This window comes from Pogona vitticeps, chromosome 4 (assembly GCF_051106095.1).
Source record: "Pogona vitticeps strain Pit_001003342236 chromosome 4, PviZW2.1, whole genome shotgun sequence".
Taxonomy (NCBI): Eukaryota; Metazoa; Chordata; class Lepidosauria; order Squamata; family Agamidae; genus Pogona; species Pogona vitticeps.
In genome coordinates this window covers 57,138,931-57,161,681 of record NC_135786.1, presented here as the reverse complement: position 1 = coordinate 57,161,681, position 22,751 = coordinate 57,138,931, and the positions used below count along the sequence as shown (strand labels likewise).

Below are 22,751 nucleotides of genomic sequence, written 5' to 3'. Positions count from 1 at the left end.
GCATTGTTCATTTAAGAAGGCCCTCTTGTCTCTCCTTGCTATTCTTTGGAAGTCTGAATTCAAGTTTCTGTAACTTTCCCTATCTCCCTTGCATTTTGCTTCCCTTCTCCTCTCTGCTGTTTCTAAGGCCTCGTTGGACAGCCACTTTGCTTTCTTGCATTTCCTTTTCTTTGGGATGGTTTTCGTTGCTGCCTCCTGGACAATGTTACGAGCCTCTATCCAAAGTTCTTCAGGCACTCTGTCCACCAAATCTAGTTCCTTAAATCTGTTCTTTACTTCCACTGTGTATTCATAAGGGATTTGGTTTAGATTATACCTGAGTGGCCCAGTGATTTTTCCTAATCTCTTCAGTCTAAGCTTGAATTTTGCTATGAGAAGCTGATGATCAGAACCGCAGTGAGCTCCAGGTCTTGTTTTTGCTGACTGTATAGAGCTTCTCCATCTTTGGCTGCAGAGAATATAATCAATCTGATTTCGATATTGCCCATCTGGTGATTTCCATGTATAGAGTCGCCTCTTGTGTTGTTGGAAAAGAGTGTTTGTGATGTCCAGCTTATTCTCTTGACAAAACTCTATTAGCCTTTGTCCTGCTTCGTTCTGAACTCCAAGGCCAAACTTCCCTGTTGTTCCTTTTATCTCTTGGCTCCCTACTTTAGCATTCCAGTCCCCTAGAATGAGAAGAACATCTTTCTTTGGTGTCAGTTCTAGAAGGTGTTGTAAATCTTCATAGAATTGTTCAATTTCAGTCTCCTCAGCAATGCTGGTTGGTGCATAAACTTGGATTATTGTGATGTTGAATGGTCTGCCTTGGAGTGGTATCATCTGCATATCTGAGGTTGTTGATATTTCTTCCAGCAATCTTAATTCCAGTTTGGGATTCCTCCAATCCAGCCTTTCGCATGATGTATTCTGCATATAAGTTAAATAAGCCGGGGGACAATATACAGCCTTGTCGTACTCCTTTCCCAATTTTGAACCAATCAGTTGTTCCATATCAAGTTCTAACTGTTGCTTCCTGTCCCACATATAGATTTCTCAGGAGATAGATAAGGTGGCCAGGCACTTCCATTTCTTTAAGAACTTGCCATAGTTTGCTGTGGTCCACATAGTCAAAGGCTTTTGCGTAGTCAATGAAGCAGAAGTAGATGTTTTTCTGGAACTCTCTGCCTTTCTCCATAATCCAGTGCATGTTAGCAATCTAGTTCCTTGGTGGGCTGTAGCCTCATGAGCTATAGTCCACAAAAGCTTGTGGCAAATGGAGCTTGTTCCATTTGACGGTGCTACAAAACTGTTGTTTCTGTTGCAGCACACTAACACAGCTTCCCCCTGCCTCTTAGAATTACATCACAGTTGTAAGTACATCACAGTTTCTTTGACTCAAACAGCTGACAAAGTGTAATGAGGAAGAGCACGTTCTGTAGGTTGGTAGTCCCTGGCTGAAACATTATTGCTTGTGTGCAAAGCAAGCACCTAAGAGAGGTGATGGAATGATATTAAGAGGGGTTGTTGTAACTGTAAATGCAACAGGAACACTGATTCATTAGAGATCACACATGTGCCAGGAAAAAAATATCTCTAATCTGAAGTTTCTTTAATTCATGATGCTTTCTCTATAGCTGTTTACCAATCAAGTATCACGTGTGATGGGGCCTTCAGCTCCCCAGAAGCTTCCTTGGTCTGTTTATACTTCCATGCCCTACCTATGGACAACATTCCAGGTCTTTCACCTCGGAAGATGGTGGAATGGAGACCCAAAGATATGAAGGGCTTAACATTTATTAGTTCCCGGCATGGAATTAGTAAACCATTACCTAAGCATTCAAGCCAAAGGGCAGACAGGTAACTTGGAGCGGGCAGACTACAGCAGACAGGCCAGAGGTGGGCTGCAGGCAGATTGGTAAAGCAGTGAAAACTGAATGGCCTTTCCCACTGCCCGTTGCTCTTATTGGCCAGAACTGCTTTGCTTACTTATCGCAGTGGAAGTGCAACAATGTAAATCGCAGTGACAAGTTGTTGCTAGTTAAGGATTCACTGTGTATATTCTCTTCATGAGATTGACATGTGACAAGCAGCGACCCCACAGCTAGTGTCAATCTTTGGCTGAGATTTACACCAGTGCATTTACACTGATGCAAGTAAGGATTCTTGCCACTATTTATTAGTTGCATTTTCAGCCTGTCTTTTCTCCAGTGAGCTTAAGACAGTGTATGAGGTTCTCTTGTTTTATTTTCATTTTGTGAGGTAGAAAAAAGTCTGATTATCTACTGTTTTCTGAGTCAATTGGTTCTCCTGTGTCAGCTGACCAAATCACAACTTAGGAGGATTATGGGCTGTGGTGTCGTTCATTGAGTTGGAATGCCTGATTGCGGAGCCTGGGGCTGACAGTTCGAATCCTCACAACACCTCCAGGGAGGTGGGCCAACTGAGATCACCTGGAGCACATGTGGCTGATGGGCTTTTGTGTCCACCTAACCTATGCAATCTTGGAAAAACTGCAGAATCTATCACAAGCAGGGACTGGATTGGTAAATCACCTCCAAATACTTTAAACCTAAATAAACCCCTATGACAATTGCCATAAGTTGGAAACATCTTGACAGCACATAATTATTTTAATCTCTAGCTGGGGATGCCTAAGGTGCCCTGCCTCTTAATGAGGTTCCTGATCCAAGCCCCAAAAAGCATAAACAGCACAATTATGAGACTGTATAGTTCTGGGGAAAGTACACTCAGTAACCACAGCCATACCCCTGTCTCAGTTTTATGAGTGAATTTAGCATCCAAAGCAAGAAAGACAAGCTCACACCCACAGCTTCTTTTGCCTTTTTGGACTGAACAGTAACCCAGACAGGTCCCAGCAACATCGCCCCGGGCTCTATAGCACATCTGCACTTGGCACCAGCGCAATAAATACTGTCCACCAAGCCCAGGAGACTGGCAGTCCCAGGATTAGCTCTAGACAAAACTCAGCATGACTTTTAGATTGACTCACTTAAGTAAGGGCAGGGAAGTGCTGTGCAAACACAGGCAGAGCTGCTGCAGGCAGGATGTTTGGGGCCACCTCTTTCTGTAAGGAAAGCCAGAATGATTGTCTCTACCAAACAATTTAACGACCTCTGGGTGGCACACCATGGCATCTTGTGCAATGGCACCTTGAACCACTGTCTGTCCTTTTGACACTAAAGCTTGGGTGGGAATATTATTCCTAGCATCAGTGAGCTTTATAGCATTGGCAGTGGCAGTGACCTGTTTGCTTCATCCTGATGCTCACTCAGTTCTTCTTTTAGTCTAGCAGGGGAGAAAGAGAAGGAGAAATGATGATTAAGTACAGTAAATGGCGTTATAACAGAGCTGGAGAGAGACTATGTAAAACTATGTGAGAGAGCCAAAATTACCTATCAGTTTTCCATTTGGAACTACAGCAAAGTGCAGTTAACTGTGACAGATAACATTTTATTTTCTTTACAGCTTACATGGGGCTTGCAAGACATGATCCTCAGGTCGAAGAGCAGATTGGTTCCTGCTTTCCTGCAAATGTTCTTCAAGCCAGAAATTTGCTTTCTGGTCTTGTTTATTATAAAAGAAATTGGGTGGAGATTAGTGGCTGAGGGACTGAGCTGCAAATTCATTAAGAGTTTGGATTTCTTTTTGGTGGTGGTGGTGGTGAGACTACAATTCCTAGGATTTCCCTAGTCACCATGCCCATGTTAGCTGAGAGATTCTAGCAGCTGAAGTTCAAAAATTAACTTTCTCAAGATCTTGCTTCTACATTTGGTGGCATTAGGTAAGGCACTTACTCTGAATATTTAAATCATCCCTACCCTTGTCTTCTATATGCATGTCTGATACTGACCCGATTCATTCTGCCATTCCTGAACTAATCTGAACACTTTGAAGAGCACTTTATAAATGTTGTGTCATTATTAGATATTATCTATAGCACATTCAGCTGCATTGGAAACGGGTTATTCAAATCTGCAATTTGCTTTGACTGCATACTACAGGTGCAATAGATTTATAGAGGGCTGTCACTTTACAGAGAGGTTAATTTGAATGAACACCTACCTCTTTCTGCACAGAAGCTTGTCCTCCTTTTTTCATGATGCTTTGCTAATAAACCAGAATGTTAAAAATCATTCCCTTCAAAGGAGGTAGTTAAGCTGACATCAGGGTGAACCAGTTTGGAGCTGACTTTTAATCTTGCACAACCTTTGCTGGCTCAAGTCTTTTTTCTTTACTGACCACTCTTTCCTGTTTTTGCTGACTTGATTGATAGATTGATAGATTGATTAGCCAGGTTGGACTGCAAGGCCTAGGTTTGCTGAAGGCCCAGTTAATGCAGGAGTTTGGTGTACAGCCCCTGAGCTTGTCTACATACCCATTTTAAAGCAGGCTGGAACAGGCTAAATAGGGTGGCTGGAAGGCAGTGTATGCCATTTGGTGCAGTCTTCACATCCAAAGAGGATATGGACCTCAAGTGACCCTACAGCAGGGGGCAATGAGGGGGATTTTTGTTTGCTTTTCTTTCGAAGACCCAGTAAAACAAAAAAGCAAACAAAAATCTCCCTTATTTCTCCCCTTCCCACTGCCACTGCTTCACGTATCCCTTTTAACAAGCCAAGCCACAGGCAGGCAGGCAGGCAGGCAGGAGCACAGGTCTGGCTTTGCTTATGCTGCCTTTGGAAATTAAACACTTCCACACATTTGCCTGTATCATGAGGCAGCTCTCTTATTAAGCCACATCATGGTATTGGCAGATTACAAGAGGAAGGCATCCTTTGGTCTATTCTCAGCAGTCACTCATGCTGGAGATGAATTAAAGTAGAATAATCCTGCCCACACAGAAAAGTAGAAGCCCCTTGACAGGAGGCAGAAAGGTGTGGGTAGAAAGACTCTGGGGGTGGATTAGTTCACTCCAACAGAGACACCATGCCATCGCACTAGCCTGCCCCTGCAACAGTCCAAACAGCAGGCTGGATGCTCGTTTGATCACCCTGTCTGTACAGTTGGAGAGCTCCAGTTCGCTCTTGCAGGTTCTGGTTCTGACAGCTGCTGTGGCAATCTTGGAAAGCCTGTTTCTAGCCCTTCCTCAGTCCTTTCATCGCTCTTTGCCCACATGCCCTTCTTTGGTGGCCAAATTTTGCAGCGGGAAACAACTAAGAAGATACTGTAGGGACGGGTGGCTCCTGTAGTGACACAGGGTCTTCGTACCACCTGGATATCGTACTCTGTTTAGAGGTATTGTGTGAGGAGAAATGAAGGGTGCTTTTGTAGATATGGCGCAGGAGAGTATGTCTGTAAAGTACACTCTGTTTTTGTCTTGTTTCTGTTAGCAGACGCTATTACAGCACTTTCTAGGTGTGGTCACACCACCTCCCTCCAGCATCCAGAGCGTGGCCATGAAGAGTAAGAGTAAGGATGAGGCCAGCGACACAGACAGTGGGATCATAGTGCAGTCAGGTATGTGATTAATAGGGGAATTCCAACTTGCTGAAATGCAGCAGGGTCAACATCATCTCCTGGATTTGTTCCTGTGTCAACACGCTAAAGCAAGAATGGTTTCTTTGTAGGGTCTTCTTTTTGCCTTAGACCTACAAGTTGCCCTAGACTGGGGTCAGAAGCTTAAGTCACTGCAGCTGCCTGAGATCTGTGGCCACAGAGATAAAAGCACAGCTGTGGGAAGAACGCCTTGCCTTGTTATTCATGGCTGGCCCCATTGTCTCCTTTCCCCCCTCTGAGCTGGGCTATGATACAACTCACAGGATTCAGATGGGGATGTCCAAGATTCCAGAATAATTTATTGCATAAATACAGTACACACAATCACAAGCAAGTGGCACCAAGAGCAGTGTCAGCTTTTTAAGACTGGTGTGGTAGGGTTGGAGTCTTCTCTCTTGCCTGCTGTTTTTAAGTCATCACTCCCCTCGTCACACAACACATTAGTTTGCTTTCTTAGGAAAACAGTTTGCTTTGAAATATAGGTATGATGACAAATTAACCCCTGGTTCCTATGAGTAGGTGGCCCTTTGGGACACTGCTTATGTCTTTAGAAACATAAGTCTATATCTTTCTTCCTAACTGCTACCCAAGGTTTGTAGCTCTATTTCTCAATGTCAGGAACTGCTTTCTGATGCTTTTAAAAATGTAAAAAGCCCTGAATAGCACCATAGCAGTAAAAGTAAATCCAAAGGCTGTACTTTAAATGTAGCAATAAATAAACAGTTTGAATTTTATTCATATTGGAAAATAACATGGCATGCCCCTTAATTATATAAAACCATCTGTCAGGTCACACAGATACTGTCTCACAGGGTGGTTTGTTCACTGAGTTTGTACTAATGCACAAACACACAATGGGGTCCACGATTCAAGTGGCTCGATGCAAGAATGGAGGTGGACAGCACCAGACAGAGAAAGGGTGCAAATGTAAAAACATCAATACACTGGTTTCTGTATTAACATGTGTCTTGGACATTCCCTGCCACCACACTCTTCCTTTCCAAGGTATGAAACATTTGTGTTTTGCCTGGATTAAAGTGTCAGTGGAAAGTGCAAGGACTACCAAAAAGCTAGCCGTAGAAGCTCTTAGGCTATCGGATATATAAGTAACAGAGGCCACCTAGCCCTTTCCTGTTTTGGAAAGGAAAACCTGCACTTGGACGTTCACACTGAACCAGAGGAATAAGAGAGCCCAGCATTCAACCTCTGCTGCTGCTTCTGATTCCTTCTGCAATCTCAGTTTTTCTCTTTTTCTCCGAACACATGTGAATAGGAGCTGCTCCTCTAATACTAAAACAGAGGCATTCTGACCACCCACCCCCTTAAGAAGTGCAATAAGATATCAGAAAACCATTCGGGACTCTTTCACCTTTAGTCATACATATGGAATGACTTGCTATATTGCCCTGTTGGGGGATGAACTGGGACATGCTGAGATTAAAACTATATGTGGCTGGCAAGGAGACAGTGATGTGGCTGAGTGTACCACAGCTTTAGAAGAAGCCATGCACTGATTTCCCTTAAGTGAGATCTAAAATCTGCTGCAAATTCTGTCTTACGGCTTACAAAGATCAAAGCCTGTCACTTCTTCTTTTCCGGTCTATAGGCAGAGCAGCTTACTTTTCCAGTAACCCTAACAGTCAGGAATATGGTTGGGTCTTCTCTTTATCTGCCCTGATCTGCAGCAGTGACCTTGAGCTACCCATAGCCTATGAAGTGAAAGCTAACCAGTCACTAGTGTTGTGCACATTCCATGCCCCACATGATGAGCTGTCAGAGAATAGCCTTGCCTTTCAAGTTCCTAACCGGTTTCAGAATAAATGCTAATGACACTTGTCTCTAAAGATGCGTTTGCATAACCTGTGGCAGGCTCCAGAAAGGTACCAAAAAGCACCCTGTCTGGCTTATTAAATGCAGTTGCTTTCTTTCTCCTTCCTTCTCATGCTATTTGGCTGACGAGGCATTCTGTTGCTGTCTCGTTCTTTTTAGGACTAGACAGCCCTGTGTCTCCAATGAAGGATCTGACCCAAGCCATGAGAAAGCAGCAGAAGGCTCTGGAGGAACGGCTGGAAGCCTGTGTAGAAGAGCTGAGAAGGCTGTGTTTGCGTGAGGCGGTAAGGGGCCAGGAAAGGCGCAGGGTCGGCTTAACCTGCTGGGGATTGTGGGGTTTGTGCTGCTTAAGAAATGAAGTTAAGTTGTTAGGAGCGGTGACTCCATTGCCAAATGAAAAGGGAGAAGTTTGCTCAAAGGGTTTGAAAGGCCCGAATGTTGGTAGAAAATTACTGGAGACAAGGAAAGGGTGAATTGGGCATTAGGAACATTTTTTCCCATGGAAGAAGTTCTTGCATCATTCTAGGAACATTTTAGAAAAATATTTCTAAATTGAACCTGGCCACTTGCTGTGGTTCATGCCGGGCAACACGTGGCTCTGTTAGACTGCAGCTGCCAGCGTTCTTCACGATTGGTTATGCATTGGTTTTGAATGCAACAATGTCTCCCGAAGAAATTTGTCTGAAACTTCTGGTTCAGATTCAGCCTACCAAATAAGTCATGGTTAGTAGTGACAACTTAAATTCCACACAGGAAAAAATTCCAGTAGACTTATATAAAAATCTTAACCTTTTCATCCTAACCTATTCTCATACGCCCTGACCTGTGTGAAAAAGTTGGCATAGAGATGAAATAAAGAAGTCAGTATACAGTATATCCAGGATACTGGAACTACCCCATGTTGTTGCTCCCTTAGGCATTGCAGGGAGACATTTCAGAACCTTTTGTTGCATTGGAAGTATCATTTCTCCTTTAGATCAGTTCAGAGCTTATTCTTCACATGTCAGTACAGTATGCAACTTGCAGGAGATGTTTAGAAATAAGTGGCTTTGGAAATGTTTGAAATGAACTCTGCCCAAGGTATTTTGTGTGGCATTTGTTCATGACAGTCTCCTCTGCCTGAGGTTATCTCATGATCATGGGACATCCAGGAAACGTGAAAAAGTACAACACTCCAATGAAAATAGCAAGGAAATACAATTTATCTGCTTTTTATTTATAAATATTTTGTAAATCACCCTGAAAACAATTTTTGAGCAATGTTAAGGGGTGCAATTACATAATGTAATAATAAATAATAAACAACCTCTGGTGATCTGTTAACTGGGTGAATCAAATATTTAGCAGATAATTTCACAGTCAGCTTCAAGTGTTTAGCTATCAAAAATAAAATGGCAAATGGTAGTCCACCCCTCATCAAGCTGCTTAATATCAAAGGGACATCAAATTATTTTGGCTTTCAGAGCAGAAAAAATCCACAAGTTATTCCCCCATCCTTGATGGGGGGGGGGAAATAGTACATTAAACAAAATTTAAAAAATCACCTGCTTTCAGCTAGCCATGTTTTGGTGGTGTTGGTGTTGATAATAGGGTAATTTGTATATCTCTGGTGGGCTGAGCTTGAAACCGAGTCCTTCTCTTGACCTTTTATAATTATTTTTTTGGGGGGCAGGAACTGACAGGAATGCTCTCTTCAGAATATCCTTTGAAACCAGGAGAGAAGCCTCCAAAAGTCCGCCGTCGAATTGGTGCTGCTTTCAGACTAGATGAAAAGGCAGTTTTCTCAAGAGGAGAGGTGAGGATGTTTCTAAAATGATATGGGAAAAATGCTGCTAATATTAGTACTATGTTGGTGATCATGACTGACAGCTATCTCGATGCACAAGAGACTGTAATGTAAATGTTCCTGGATTGTGGGTTGTTATTGTTTGTTTTGGTCATTTTTTGTTGTTGGACACACTATATCTCAGAACGGGAGTAACCAGTTGGTGGACTCCTGTGTCCCTCAGAGCTGGCTGGTCTCAGTGTGGCAATAAAAATTGGAATCCAGGAATATCTGGAGACCTACATGTTTCCCCTTCCTCCTGCACACACCTTCAGGGATCATAGTGTTCTCGGAAACAAAAATGAGTCTGGAATATGTCCCATGAAATCAAAAAGGATTCTTCATACTATGGTTGGGTCTGGAGATTGCACCCACCTCATTTTCCATCAGTTAGACCTCTGAGGGTTGCATCTCTCCTCCCCACCCAATTGACCAGATCAATTCTATTTCTGAAACAAAGGCCATTTGGGGCCTTTTAAAAGGTGCAGGGTGAGCGGAATAGCTTTGAAATCACACCCAGAGGCTTCTAGCGACACAATGGTCCAGTGTTTTTGGGCTGTTTCTTTTCTATGTAATGTGGGGACAGCTAGGGAAAGGTACAGGAGTCCACTCTGGGGGCCTTGAAGAGTTGTGTGTGACTTGCAGGCCACATGGTTCCCACTAGTGCTTTGTAACCAGAAGTTTAAACTCCACAGTACCTGCATCTGTCATATAAATGATTTCTTCCTGCAAAATTTAGAGGGTGAGAAACATACTGGCCACTGCTGAGAGAGTTTATGCACCTCATATAATTTTCTGCCTGTAATTCTTGTTGCACTTTCTCCACATAAACCTCATTATTACTGTTATTAAGGGCAGGCAATTTTGTTTTTGCATTTATAATTAGCTCACACCATTCTGAAGCCATCTTATACTAATGCAGGAAAACATCTTTTCTGTGCAAAGAAATGATGTCTTGTTTGAGAATTTGCTATGTGTGCATTCCCTTTGAAGATAATATGTCAAAGAGCAGCTGTCAGCAGAAAGAGGGCTTTGTGGGTTCAACCCTTTGCTAGAAAGGCCAAAGGGAAGGAGAAGCTTCAGGCTTCAGGAGGACAACCCCCAGCCGTGCCTCCTTGCCATCAAAGGTATGGGACTTGTTGCCTGTTAAGTTATGCAAGTCCTATTTCTCCTTCTCCCTGTGTTAATAATAATTTCAGTAGGAGGCAGCCTAGGTGTGGCACTCCTTATTCTTTTTCTCCATGCCTACAGGTGGGTGGCACAGGGTGTGAGTGCTGAGTTGAATTGTTATTTTGCTAACCATAGCTTCTCTCACACACACATACACACACACACACACATACACATGCACACAGAGAGTTCCCCCTCCCTTAAATTACACCTCACTTGAGATGTTGCTAACACCCCTGAGGGTGGTTTCAAAGAAGCATAGATGGCTTATGACTAGAGCAAGGGGGATGCTCCCTGAAATTTTGGCTGACTCCCCAAGCTGACCCTACAGACATGGCTTTTATCACATCATCATAGTGATGCATTTACTGCATGTTCACACCACATCATTCTCCATTCAGAGTCCTCTGTTGTTTTTCCCCCACCTCTTCCACTCTCTTTCTCTCTCCTTAATATAGAAAATATAACTTTTAAGGATAGAAAGATGGAATAGTAGCACATGGACCTCCATTTGAAAATGCTTTCCATCTGAAGTTGGTCTCTTCCATCATTAAACATATCTCTGGTTTATTGTTTTCCATCTGTAACTTTATCAAGTTACTTCTTCTGTCTTTTTCTTATTACGAAGAACCTGTTAAGGATGGAAAGATAAAGTAGCAACAGAGAATCTTTTGATATTGCTACCCTGTTTCCCCGAAAATAAGACCTAACCTGAAAATAAGCCCTAGCATGATTTTTCAGGATGCTCGTAATATAAGCCCTACCCCCAAAATAAGCCCCAATGAAGTGAAACCCCACCCTCCACCATTGCGCAGCAATCAGAAGATGACATGACTGCATTTGCTTAAATGTAGATTGTTGTATATGAAAAAAAAACATCCTCTGAAAATAAGCCCCAATGCGTTTTTGGAGCAAAAATTAATCTAAGACCCTGTCTTATTTTCGGGGAAACACGGTAGGACTAGGAGTCTGAGAGCATTCTTAGACTGTGGAGGGTTTATCTCGTCCAAGTAGCTACGCTCAGCAGATACCTGGGAATTCTGCTCAGGCCATAAATCCCATGGCCCACACAAAGGAATACAGTCCTTAAACTGTAGTTTACTGAAATCCAGAATAATTACCACCCTAGCTCAAGACTCATGAATCTCTAAACTGGATTAGAATCCCCACTCCACTAATAAGCATGCACTGAAAGAGTGGAAAATCCCTAAACAGGATTAGAATCCGCAATCAGTTCATAAACTGCTCTGAAAAAGAGGAAAATCCCCCTTGTATTGTTTAATCAGCTTTCTTGTGAGTGTAAGAGGGGCAGCGGTAAAACTGGTTAACAAAGTAATATCTAATATACTGTACCTGGAGTATATACATTATATCACAGAAGTGAGTACACCCCCTCACATTTCATAAATATTTTAGTATATCTTTTCATGTGACAACACCGAAGAAATGACACTTGGCTACAATGGAAAGCAGTGAGTATGCAACTTGTATACAGTAATAGTGTAAATGTGCTGTCCCCTCAAAATAACAGAACACACAGCCATTAATGTCTAAACCGCTTGGAACAAAAGTGAATACACCCCTAAATGTTGGAGCCAAGTAGCTGTTTTCCCTCCTTGGTGTCATGAGACCCGTTAGTGCCTGGAAAATCCAATGTGGATCTAAGTAGCAGTCCATGTTTGGACATATAGTGGGAAGATTTGTTTGGTTAAGATAGTGCTGGCTGTTCCTTGGCGATGGCTTCACATCCTATCATTTTAGATCTCATGCATTCCTTGCTTTAAAAAAAATCTTATAGGATGTGCCCCTTTGGAGAAACACTTTGGTTTTTTTTTTTTTTTGCACAGGATCCCTTGAGCACATTGGAGAGAGATCTGGCTCTTCAGCTGCAGATTGCTGAAGCTTCGCGTTGCCTCTTGCGGGAAGAGAATCTTACTAAGCAGGTTCGGAAGTGCCGGAAAAGTGCCGTGCTGAAGGAGGAAAAGAAGCTGAAAGAGTTGGAGCAAGCCCTGGTGGAGTATCAACTGGCTGCCAAGCATTCATTGCAACTAAGGGCTAGTGCTCCAGCCTTAGGAGGTGAGGGGGACCTACCTGGAAACCGAATGGCTCTGAAATACCTCACGTGGAGCTTTAGCTGCAAGGCTGCAAGTGGAGGGTCTGAGAATCTCAGCACGTATTGCCTGAGGGCAAAAGGCCTAAGAGGACAGGGAGGCTCCTGTTCTGTGTGGCAACTAGAGAACTGGACACCAATTAAATGGACTGTAAACTGAAGTGGCACACGCATGGGGCTGTTTACAGAAAGGCACCAGGGCTCGTCTGTTCCAGAAAAAAAAAGGCACAAAGAATCTTGGAGCACTGTAAGAACCAACACATTTATTAAAGCTTATGCCCTAATACATGTGTTTATCTAAGGTGCCACAAGACTCTTTGCTGATATCAGGAAGTGTTTTTTGTAAGTATGAGTTTTCTGGCAATGAGGTAGGTTTCGACTGCTCCTGGCTAGCCTAAGAAATAGGGCAGGGGAACTTTTGACAGGAGTGGTTGAGTTGGATTTCCTCCCAAACTGAGACAGGAAGCTCACCTTTTATGGCTTTTTCCTGTCTTGTATCAATCTACAAGCTGCGGTTTTCTATAAGCTCTTGACAAAGGGAGCTGAAGAAAGAACAGGGAGAGCCAGCTGGAGGAGGAAACCTGTAGATACCTGCACCAAATGACGCAAAGACCTTGTAGCGTTGGATTAACCCTTTGGAAGGCTTAGGAAGGAAATACTTTGGATCCTTTCTCAGTCCCAGTCTCTTTGATGCAGATGTGCTCCAATCGTATGCAAACATAGATAAACCCAACTGACCACAGTGGGACTTAATGACATGATCAAAATAATATTGTAAGCTGCCTTGGGTCTTCTTGGGGAGAAAGGCAGAGTACAATTTTTTTTTTTAAAAAAAAGAATGAATGAATGAAAATAGGACAGCCTTATTGAGCCTAGGATCTTTTGCATGAAAAGCATGTGTCCTATTAACAAAACAGCATAACCATAAGCAAAGCAGTAGTAAAATCATAAAATAAAACAAATGAAAGAAAAAAATAACTCAGAGTTGAATGAGGTCAACCAGTCAGTATTCCCATTTTAGTGCCCTTAGTGGTCACTAAAATCAACTTTGTACCTCCCAGTCACACTCCATCATGGTACTAAATATGCTTAAGCCCTTTGAAATCAATCAGCTTAACAACATTTAACTTTGCATTGGATTGTAGCCAAAATGCATTATCCTTCCTATATGTGAAAAGTGGAAGGATCTTTTTTTTTTTAAATCCATTCATATTTAAGGATTTGGGTAAAGAAGCTCCCCAAAATGCAAATCCAAATCCGTCGGGCTGCTGTTAATTCAATTTCATTGGGGAATATTTCTTAGAGGAATCTGAGTGTGTGTATAGGAATGCAGTGCCTTGAATGTTGTGGTTTGAGATGCTGAGAGTTTGCCTAGTACCAGCTGAGAGGTAGTCAGTGCCCCCCCATCTGTGATATTCTGTGGGATCTACGAGTGCAGATTTCATCAGAATGCCAACCAGTTCTGGTTAATGGCTTGAATATCTGTACGTTCAGTGAAATCTCTGCTTGCTCCTCATAATTCCTTCTGCTTCTGTTAACTGAAGCTGCGAGTGCCACTGCTTAGGCTTCTGAAGTGGTGCTCTTTGAAGGTAAAAGGCCGGCCGGCTGGCTGGGTGAGACCCTTACATTTTGGGACCTCTGCTCCATATGGTCCAATAAGGACAGAGCATGCCTGGGGGCTGCAGAATGCTTACTAACTGTGAGTAGGCAAAGAGGAAGGATGAAATGACGTGTGTCGAAGGTCCAAACAGCAGCACTCCATGCTCAAACATGCACATTACCTTTTCAGTGCTGATTCTTGTTTCTTCCTCAGGGCTCAGTGCCTCTGATGAGAGTTCCCTGTCAGATACGGCTCTCATAGAAGAAGGTAGGCTTAGATAATCACAATTCTAGTGTTCTTCTCACCTTACGGCTGTACCCTTCCTTCTCTTGCACCTATATACAGTATTCATTGTACCCATTTGATCAGTATAACTTTTGACTGTGAATTGCCACAAGAAAGTCCTGTAGGCATTTGCTGTTGTGTGCAGAGTTGCGTGACTCATCACATAGCAGCAAATGCATGTTTGGACCGCAGACCTAAGAATGACTTTAAAACAATAGATTATAGCCTTGTGTTTATCCTTGTTTCATGTGCTGGGATAGACTGACAACTTGGTACTCTTCGTTATGTTCTTCCATGTTATCCTTGTATGGTCAGTCACTCTTCTTCCCCACAGATCACACTGTATGAACCTCTTTTTCTGTGTTTTTAAAGTAGTGGCAGATTATCTGGCTAGAGAATACAAGCCCGTGACTCCATGAAGTTAAAATTCCTTTAAAAGGACAGGGTTTCTGACTATAGCTTTTGAATGTCTCTTATGCTTGTCCCAGTTCATGCCATATGGTTAAAGCTTTGTTCCCAGTGCACGGCCAAAGATAAAGGCAGGACCTGATCGAAATGGTTTTTCACTGTACAGTGGTGCCTCGCTTAACGATTGCCTCATTTAGCGATTAATTCGCATAACGATGTGTTTTTTAAGAAAATAATATGCACCGTATAACGATGTTTCCTATGGGCGATTTTCGCTTAGCGAAGTTTGGGACCATGCTTCGCATAACGAATGCGATTTTAGGTCCCCTGCTTCACTTAATGATGTTTTTTTTTCAATTAAAAAAGTGTCTTAGAAGGGTCAAAAACGGTTCTAAATGCTTGGATTCGTTAGAGGACCCCCTAAGTCATGTGCAAACCTGATTTGGCTTTGATCTGACTTTTCGTTAATTTATGGTTAATTTTTTTTTCCGGCCCATAGGAACCAATGGACCTGTCAAAATCTGACAGCTCCATGCTTTCCTATGGGGGAGAAAACAATTTGCCATAAATTAACGAAAGTTCAGATCAAAGCCAAATCAGGTTTGCACACGACTTAGGGGGTCCTCTAACGAACCCAAGAATTTAGAACAGTTGCTGAGTCTTCATTAATTTTTTGTGAATTTTTTCTTCCCCCATAGGAAATAATGGAGCTGTCAGATTTTGACAGCTGTCAAAAGTTGGGGGAAAAAAATTCACCATTAATTAACGAAAAGTCAGATCAAAGCCAAATTAACTTTTGCATCCGTTTTAGAGGGTGCAGAAGCTAATCCAAGCATTTAAAACCATTTTTGACCCTTTTATGACACACTTAATTTTGCAAAAATTGACTTCGCAAAGCCATTGAAATGTATTGAGTCAGCTACAATACATTCCAATGGAGGAAACATTGTATTGTTTAACGATGTTTCCTATGGGTTTTTTCGCTTAAGGACGGCAATCCGTGCCTATTGGAACGGATTAACCGGTTTCCAATGCATTCCTATGGAAAATGGTGTTTCGCATAACGATGTTTCACATAACTTTTTTTTTTGGAACCAATTAAAATCGTTATGCGAGGCACCACTGTATTGTCAAGTTTGGTGCTGTTTCATCGTACCACAGCACCCAACTATATTTGAAGGTGAAGCAGAGAGACACTTAATGAATCTTATCTGAAGTACTGAGAGACTCAGAAGAAGATTGAAGTACAGGGGTGTCCAAAATTAGAAAGTTTTGTGATGATTGGAGTATGCTAAACTTAAACATCCTGGTTTGACTTAAGCTAAAGATGAGAAGGCGCAGTGAAGGATTTGGTGGATTTCAAATTGAAGTGTTGGCAAATGCTAATTCTTCCCTCACTCCTCCTCCTCCTTTTAGAACACCAGGAGTTGAACACCTGTATTCCTTCAAAGCTCACAGCTTTGGCTGATCCCATACCACCCAGTAGTTCTTCAGCTCAGCCTCCCCGTCCTGAGTTGCTAGAGAGACAGCCCCACTACCAAGTTGCCAGAGTGGAATCCTCACCTATCCAGAACAGCCCCTGGAAAGAGACCAGCCTGGATAAACCCTATGAAAAGCCCAAGAAATCATTTGAGTCCAGCAGCATGCCAAGGTGAGGAGGGTTCACTCTGTCTTCTTGCTTCCACCCCCCCTCCACAAAAAAAGTGATTTATATCTATCTTGAAGTCTGTTCGTGTAGCCTGCATACGAGCAGGTGAAATGTCATGCAGCTGATGACAATGAGATTCATTGGCTTAAAGTCATTGGATCAGATCTCAACTCATTCTTGAATTTGTAATGTTATCTCAAGAGCATTTAGCTTGTAATATTGAGATAATACTAGGCTCCCTTAAAAGTCTGTTGTAATGTTATTAATGCATGCGCCAGACTTTGAGAACTTAGGAAGAGTGCTATGGAAGCACTAAATTTATCTCAGTGATAGAAATTGCTTTGCTAATTGCTTTGCTTTGCAGGACTCCCTTGTTTCTGAGATCTACAAAAGAAATCAAGCTGGGTTATCTCCCTAATAAATAAAGTGCACTAGGTGGTGTTTTGCTGCAGTAGATAGTGTTTTGGGCTTTTTGATCTCTTTGATTGTATGAGAGGCATCAGACTGCTTTCTGATTCAGCTTGGGCACACACAGCAGGAGGATTTAGAGAGAAAACTCTCCTGCATTTTGTTATTGTTTTCTTACCTTGCTTTGCTGCTTTAAATGGTTATTTCTGTAAGTAAACCTGAGAGCAGTAAAATTGAAAGAGAGGATATAAATCTTCCGGATAAAGTAAAATGGAATGTTCATTTCAGCCAACATAATTCTTACAGTTGAATTACAAGAATGCATAAGAGAAAGCACTTTACTGGAATGTATGAAAAATACTCTTTACAAATCACTGCCTGCAGTTCAGTAGTCCAGTTAGGAAAAGAACTTGGAAATTATTTTTCAAACTTACCAGTGTAGTTCACAAAAGCAGAAGAGCCATGTTTATAGACATACCTGCCTGGTCCTTTTTTGTTCTCTTATGGGTGATGGGGAAATTGGGTTGAAGAATTCTGTGCCTCCTGAACAAAACCTGCAAAGAGTTATAGTCCTTTTTAGGACTATAACTCCCATGTCAACCAGCATGTTCTCTGATGTTCCAGGCATTAAATTCTGGCATTTCTAGCCTTTAAAAATTTGGCTTTTCTGTGCTCTGTTCCTAGTCAGACCCTCCCACTACTGTGTTTTCAAGGAACAGTGTCAGCAACTGGAAGCCGAACAAGTAAGCGGTTTCTAATTTGTCGTTTTTTTCTGGGTTTTCTTACAGCAGTCCAGACGTGATATCCCAATCTGCACCCAGCCCTGTGGCTCCGAGGCCAGTGGAGATGTCTTCATGCCACTTTGGCCCTTCTAGGAAGCTGGAAGTAAGGAGACAGGTGGGTTCCAGTGCCCCACCAACGCCCGAGTTCCTGGGAAGAAGAGGGCAATCTCAACTCATCAGGTATAGTATGTGCTTTGAGTAATGTGTTTTGCTTTTTGTGTTATGTTTTTTTGCTTTGCTTTAACATCCTTGTCCTGTCATTTCTAACCTGGGTTTGAATTTTTAATAGAAACAGCATAAGGTGGTTTCTTTTCAGAGGAGTTTGGTTACCAGTGACATATTTGGGGAACAAGGAACTGTGAAAGGTGCATAGCCCAAAATATGAGTTATGAAGGATAAACTTTGAGCACAAAATGGCTCTTGCCTGATGTTATAAGGCCCATCTGTATGACAAATAGTTGCAGTGTAGAAGAGGGTAAGGCATGGCCTGGATAGTGAGAGAGTGGGGAGGCAGTGGGGAAAACAGGAAATAACTGGAGAAAACACCAAAAGGTAGCGTCCTCCTTTGGAGGGAAAATGTGTCACCCACTAAATTGAGTGAAGCCCATGTAGCAGTACTGGAGGTTTTGCATCCCTAAGTTGCACTAATGGTTTAGTGCAACAGTCCACGATATGGATATGTTAGACCCAGGCTCTCAGAGATTATTTTGCATGAGCTTGAGTGTGAACACGTGTGTGTTACTATTAGCCAGAATGAGGAATCTGTCCTGGGTAGCAGATGTTTGGCTGCCATCAAAGGGCATCGGAATGTTAGGTCAGAATCGGATGGCGTAAGCGCACTCTCACAAATGGTGGTAGCTGTTTCCCAGGCTGTCCATTGCATAATTGGACTTCCTCCTGGCTGTTCAGTTGGTTACTTCAGAGGCAACTGGGGACATGTGGAAAAAAAAAGCAAGCACTCCTGCGTGTACCATGATTTAGGTGAGGTAGCACTCTGTGTGTGTGTGTGTGTGTGTGTGTGTGTGTGTGTGTGTGTGTGTGTGTGTGTGTATGTATGTATGTATGTATGTATGTATGTATGTATGTATGTATGTATGTATGTATGTATGTATGTATGTATGTATGTCTTGGCCTATGGACTTCAATACCTTTCCAGAACAAAAAGCTTTCTTTCATACAAAGAGAAAACCTATACCTGTTAACTGATTGGGCATTATTTGGGAGAGGACGTGTAGGTCATACTTGAGCAGAAAGAATCATGGCCAGAATTAAATTTATGGAGGGTGCTGAAGTCCATGTCCCACTGTACTGTATTCCTCTTAGCTGAATAGGATAATGATCTATCTCAGGAGGATAAAGGCTGCTGACCTTTGGAATCTTGACCAGACTCTTTTGGAAAACAGGGTGTCTTCATCCCGGGAAGGTTTGGAGTCCCGTGGACGGAGTGCATTGCCAAGGAGGCGCCCCACCTACTACACGGTTACCGTTCCTGAGTACTGCTTCTCTGTCCTCAAGCTCAACCCAGACATCAAGCCCACCTTTCACTCTGCTTCAGAAGACAGCAATTCTGATGTCTCCAGCATTTCCTATACAACATCTGCAGGCAGCAGCAGCCCTGACATCTCCTTCTTAAAGCCATCGTCCTCCGTGCCCATGGAGGATCGCTTCTCAAGCCGGTTTTGCAAGGGACATGAAGCGGAATGCCCTGGTCAGGGTCCTCAGAAGCTGCGGTCCCCTTCAGGTTTCTATTCTGCCCAGGAGTGCGTGCCTGAAGGCCACTCACCTGCTGGGATGGAGCTCTGCCATGGCCGTCCACCTTTTCTATCTGGCAGCTCTACCTACTTTGTCTACAAGGAAGAGATGGTGCCAGTTAGATTTCAGAGGTCCATTGTTTCCCACAGCAGGGTGGTCCGCACTCCCTCCCTGAAGGACTGCCCCCCGATGGGCTCTCGGACACTCTCCAAGTCAGCTGTGACAGAAGAACTAAAGTCATGGCATGAACGGACCCGGCTGCGTAACGCACGGCCCCGTTCACTGGACCGGCAAGGAGCTTTCCGCATGCGCACTGGAGCAAGCAGAGAGCCGCTCTCTGGCTGTTCTGTGGGGCAGCAAATTCAGGTACAGATTTAATGCAGCCTTGGGGAGAAGGGGAACATCTTCTTTGTGATTGTCTCCAAATTGTTCCAGAGCTCCCCTTACAAGCCAGCTACTCCTGGCTAAGACGTTCAGCTAATGTAACCAAGGCAAACACATTAGCTAATCCCTGTATGAGCTCTTTCATTATAAGCAGGAAATGGGCAACTGTGGCCTTCCAGATTTTAGATTGCAATTCCCATCCTGTCTTATAATTGACTGCACTAGGTAGAACTGATCAGAGTTGCAGTCTGGCAACATCCAGAGATCCACTGTTGCTCGTTCCTGCCATAAAGAAGTACGTATGTGAACTGTTTGAAAATCTGGTGGATTGATATGGATCAATCACATTTGTAACAAAATGGTCAGTGCCCATATGCATGGAAAAATGGGGGTGGGGGGAGGTTAGAAAATGAGTTTGATAAGTGCCACTAACAAAACCACAAGCCACAGTGCTATCTACTTCCTGCCTTGCAGGAGCCTCTAAGGTAGGGGTGCACATCACCTGATTGTGCTCCTTAAAAAAAGATTCAGCACATTTTGACTTCCCCATGCATCTCAGGGCATGACTAGATGGGAAGGTTGAAGTGGTCCTGTTCACGCTTGAAAGGTTCTTATATTTAGTGCAATCTATTTTATCTGGTACTGAGCAATCCTTCCATTCACACAGGAGGTATTTCTTCTCCCATGAGAAGGATCCAGACAGCTCTTGGGATTGCTTCAATTTGTCCTCCTTTTGATTATTAGCATCACTATCCCCATCCCTCCTACCCTGCCTTTTTATGTCTGTTATTCCACAACAATGAAAAAAGGCAACTTCCTGCCTGTTTTTGTTAAAGTAAGTGACATAGCGCTAGAGCAGTGCATGAACCTAGCGTGGTATACATATCATACATACTGTACTGAAATATACCTCCAATATATTAGAATTGTGCTGTGTCAGTTAGAGATTTTTTTAAAAAGTCAAAAATAGAAGAGGGGCTTTTTCCTTCTTCCCTTTTAATGTCACAGTGTAATGAATATGTGACAGGATTGTCACCTCAGATAACACTGCCCACAGCTCTATTTCGGTGCGGGTTAATCAACCAGCCGGGCTATAGTATGGGATAATCAGGAGCACTATCAATTGCACCAAACAAACTGCAGCCCTAGTGTTCGCAAAAAAGGAGCAGAACAGTTTGTTAAAAGGCTATGAGATGGATCTTCTTCTTGAAAACACATGTGGTTGCTGGAAAATAGGGTGAATCAAACCTCCTCAAAAGCGAACCAAATACTAAGCTGTCTGTCTGCCTGCTCTCCCACTTGTTTTTGAGTGAAAGCTGTTAGTCCGCACCCCACCACATGGGTCAATAGAATCTGTAGGAGGAAGCCTAGAATCGTGGCCTGCTCAGTGCAAGCTAAGAGCTACCCATAGAGTCAAGAAAAAGCAGCTGCTATAACTTATTGCTTGCTTTCGTGCACTGAGGTATGTATGCTTGAATTCTATGGGAAAGCAGCACACCAAGTAAAACACACTGGGGCATTTTGCTATTCTGTCTTATAGACTTAATGACTATAAGATGTATGTATGCTACAGAGTTATCATGGAATCAGAGTATGTAGCAACTCCTCCCCCCATGAACATTGGCCTTGTGAAGAGACGTTACACATATGCAAGCATATATTCCTGGTACTGCTTAACCCCAAACAGGAAGGAGGTCCAGTGTAATTCACTTCTCCATGGGTATATTTGTAGGCATGCAGGCTTCCTTCATGCAGTTGCCAAGCACACAGATGGTGTGGCCAGCACATACATTTGTTGAGGATGGCCTGCACAGAAACAGCCAGCAACTTCTTTGTTCTTTCAATATGAAGGGTCGGAATGAAATTCCCTTATACCAGGGTTTCAAAATGTGTGCTTACACATATTCACTCCTGGCACTACACAGGCCCTGGCCTAATCTGCTTGGGCTTGTTTGCCTTAAAAGAGACAGAAAGAGAGAGAGAGAGAGAGAGAAGCTGCATAATAATTTCATATTTATAATCATACCTTATGACTACATATTAGAAATCTATCATTTTGTCCAATGCAATCATGTTTGCTAAAGCAGGTTAGCACTATAATTTGCAAATCAGAATGCAATGAATAGTATACAGTGGTGCCTCGCTTAACGAGCGCACCGTATAATGATGAAATCGCATAGCGATCCATTTTTTCAGATCGCTAATGCGATCGCTCAACGTTTTTTTAATGGGGCAAAATTCGCTTTGCGAAGACCGGTAAGCGTTTCGCTTACCGATCTTCGCAAAACGAACCCCGACGATCAGCTGTTCGGCGGCCAAAATGGCCGCTGGAAGCCTGGAAATGGCCCAAAATGGCCGCACGCAGCGTTTTCGCGCCCTCGTTAAGCGAGGCGAGGGCGCGAAAATGGCTGCCGGCCATCCTGAAGCATCGCTGAACGGTGAGTATTTGGCCCATTTGGAACGCATTAAACGATGTTTAATGCGTTCCAGTGGAAATCCCTGCCCCGTTCAGCGATGCTTCAGCATAGCGAAGGTTAATCCGGAACGGATTAACCTCGCTATGCGAGGCACCACTGTACTTTTGCACAAATAAATAAATAAATTTCATATTTAAATAAGGACAAATAATAATGATAATGATAATGATAATGATAATGATATCATCATCATCATCATCATAGAACTGCTGAGTTGAAGGGACCCTGTGGATCATCAAGTTCAGCTCTTGTCAAGGAGGCCCAGTGGGGGATTTGAACTCCCATCCTCTGATTCTGCAGCCAGGTGCCTAAACCACTGAGTCGCCATGAACCTGATATATTTTGTTGTTGTTCTTTTCAACAAATGTTTTCATTTCAAAATGTCTCCCCTTGGCATTTGGTGGAGGCTTCATAAGGCCACAGAAGACATGTATTCACAGGGAGGGCAATGCCATTCAGGAAACATTTTGTTCTGTCCGACTTGGTATTTTTTCCCTTACTAATGCTTTCACGCAGCCTAGTTGGATTGATTAGTTGATACCATCACTGTTTCCAAGATAACACCCCCCAACT

The 22,751-nt window shown here is 43.0% G+C and overlaps 1 protein-coding gene across 6 annotated transcripts in view; it reads left to right on the top strand.

The window, feature by feature from the left end:
- INAVA (innate immunity activator) overlaps positions 1-22,751 on the top strand; it is a 50,658-nt gene that overhangs the window by 24,371 nt on the left and 3,536 nt on the right. For 3 of the 6 annotated variants that reach the window (XM_072997464.2, XM_020805317.3, XM_078392760.1), the window contains exons 2-9: positions 5,334-5,460; positions 7,489-7,613; positions 9,002-9,124; positions 12,172-12,400; positions 14,248-14,301; positions 16,144-16,378; positions 17,572-17,745; positions 18,969-19,683. In XM_072997464.2, the coding sequence (XP_072853565.2) occupies positions 5,400-5,460; positions 7,489-7,613; positions 9,002-9,124; positions 12,172-12,400; positions 14,248-14,301; positions 16,144-16,378; positions 17,572-17,745; positions 18,969-19,683 (1,716 nt within the window). In that variant the 5' untranslated portion in view covers positions 5,334-5,399. The remainder of the gene's footprint in view (positions 1-5,333; positions 5,461-7,488; positions 7,614-9,001; positions 9,125-12,171; positions 12,401-14,247; positions 14,302-16,143; positions 16,379-17,571; positions 17,746-18,968; positions 19,684-22,751) is intronic. The other 3 variants (XM_072997465.2, XM_020805318.3, XM_078392761.1) reach the window with 1 other exon arrangement.